This window comes from Penaeus monodon, chromosome 15 (genome assembly GCF_015228065.2).
Source record: "Penaeus monodon isolate SGIC_2016 chromosome 15, NSTDA_Pmon_1, whole genome shotgun sequence".
NCBI classification, from domain to species: domain Eukaryota; kingdom Metazoa; phylum Arthropoda; class Malacostraca; order Decapoda; family Penaeidae; genus Penaeus; species Penaeus monodon.
This window is the reverse complement of record NC_051400.1, coordinates 29,923,161-29,925,326: the sequence shown is the minus strand read 5'-3', so window position 1 is coordinate 29,925,326 and position 2,166 is coordinate 29,923,161. Positions and strand designations below refer to the sequence as shown.

Sequence of the window (2,166 nt, the reverse complement as noted above, 5' to 3'; positions counted from 1 at the left end):
AAACTTCATCTTGATCTTTAATAATCCTAATATTTGTTAATACAGCTATTAGTATTCTATTGTGTTAATTACGGATTTCCTAATAAGGTACATATCTAATTTTGTTATAAAGTTGCGTTGATAAATTGTACTTTTAAATAGACAATATGTGGAGTATACTTCAGTGTAGATAAATGGCGATAGATGGCCTTCCGTATTAAAAATTATTTTTATTCTTGATTAACATACACAATTGTAAGGTGATTTAATTGTTATGTCAGTTTGATGCATAATATGTATATTTTCCTTTTTAATATAATGTCAAAACTGTTCATATTATAGATATTTCTTGCCTTTTTTCATATAATTTCAAGACGAATCGTCTTTTATAAATGATTTTCTGTGTGACTGATCGTCCCTCCCTCAACAGGACATGCCAAGACGCCACCACCATGGCAGCTCCTCCGCCCTCACCCGAGCACACGCCTCCCCCGTCGCCGTCAGCGTCCCCTTCGTCGTCAGATGAAGTCACCTCCCGCGCGATGCCGTCCAGCTCCCCGGGGTCGCAGTCTCCCTCGTCGACCTCCGCCTTCTCGCCCGCGGAGGCGTCGGCTCCCTCGCCGGCTCCCTCGCCCTCCGCTGCGGCGTCGACAGAACCCACCTCGACGACCTTGTCAAATAGCTTTAACCTCCCTGTGGCCTCCAGCCGTGGCGCTGAAGGGGACGCAGCAGACGCGTCTCCAAGTTCCTCCAAAGCGGGCTTGGACTCCCCTCCTTACGCTGAAATGTCCAGTTCCTCCACCCAAGCTGCCTTCGAAGTGTCCAGTTCTAACCTGGGCCTCGATGCGCCCTCCTTCTGTGATATACCTCATAACTCGACGCCCGGCGCCAGCGGGACGAGCGGGCCGTGCCCTGCTGACTCGTCGGAAGCGGCCTTCGTGTCTGGCCACTCCAGACGAGGGTCCGGGACGCCGCCCTCCTCTTCCAGATGGTCCTTGGAGTCCTCCAGTGTAACCAGCGAATCCTTCGTATCCAGATCAAGCTGGTCTCCAACAGGCTTGCATATGGAAGCGGGTCGTGTGGAGCAAACTGTGTCATCAGAGTGGTCGTCCCAGTCAAGAAATGGTTATTTAGAGACCGAAGTAAGCTCCACGGGGCCCCCGGACTGTGCCAAAGCAGCCTCAGATTCTTTCCCAGAATGGCCTTCAAGGCACGCCTGCGGCGGCCAGGCTGAGCCGGCTGCGTCCACGTCGTCCTGGCCGCACGACCCCGTGAACTCCACCGGCGACGAGGCCGCAGCGAGAACCTCGTGGGGCCAGAGCGCGGCCCCCCAGGGCTCCGGTAGCGCCTCGTGCGTGTGGCGATGCGATTCTCAGAACTCGGTCGCGGAGTCGCCCGCTTCGGCGCCGGCGTGGTGCCACCCGTCCTCCACCTCCGCCGCCCTTCCGTCGTCCTCGCAGCACCACGCCCCCGGCCCTGCGAACGCCTCCACAGCAGACAACAGTTCCCACGCTCTCACATGGCGGTCGAGAGCGGCGTCGGCGCCTCTAAGCTTGACGCGTGTGACCCCGACGGCGCCACCTCCCAGGCCACCCACGCCACCACGTCCGTCTACGCCGCCCACATCCCGACACCGCGCCCACGTTCCTTCCCCAACCGCTCCTCGACGTTCGCTGTCCCCGTCGCGCCTGTCTGCGCGTGCTCGGAGATCCGTGTCTCCGCCACTCCACCATCACGCCCGCGCCCAGCCGCCCACTCCCCCGCGACGGTCCGTTTCGCCCGTGTCGCTGCAGCCGGGACACGCGCAGCCCCCGTCGCCGACAGTGCGGTCCCGACTCAGTCCCAGACCCAGGTACTGCGGCGCCCAGGTCTCGCCTGGGTGCCCGGCGGCCGGCCCTCGAGGCGTCTGTAAACCTGCAATTGTCTGTTCTCTCTAATGTGCCAGAGATGATAAAGATGTGAAATATTAGCTCGTCATCTGATTCTGTGGTTCATGAATTAAGAGATGCAGCAATCGTATACACTCAGTATATGATTTATTTGTGTTTCGTTAATATTCCAGAATGCTGGCGGAACATAGGTTTTCACTTTCTTTTCTTATTTCAGACACTTAGAACTATTTGCCTATCCCCAGGTCAGCCCGGACCCCCAGCCCGCGTCCCCCCCTCCCCCCGACCTCTACGCCTG

The 2,166-nt window shown here is 56.9% G+C and overlaps 1 protein-coding gene across 1 annotated transcript in view; it reads left to right on the top strand.

The window, feature by feature from the left end:
- The window catches only part of LOC119581927 (vegetative cell wall protein gp1-like), a gene marked incomplete in the record, with an annotated part of 8,336 nt that overhangs the window by 5,827 nt on the left and 343 nt on the right, over positions 1-2,166 (top strand). The window contains 2 exon segments of the mRNA XM_037930101.1: positions 410-1,831; positions 2,114-2,166. Of these exon segments, the coding sequence (XP_037786029.1) occupies positions 432-1,831; positions 2,114-2,166 (1,453 nt within the window).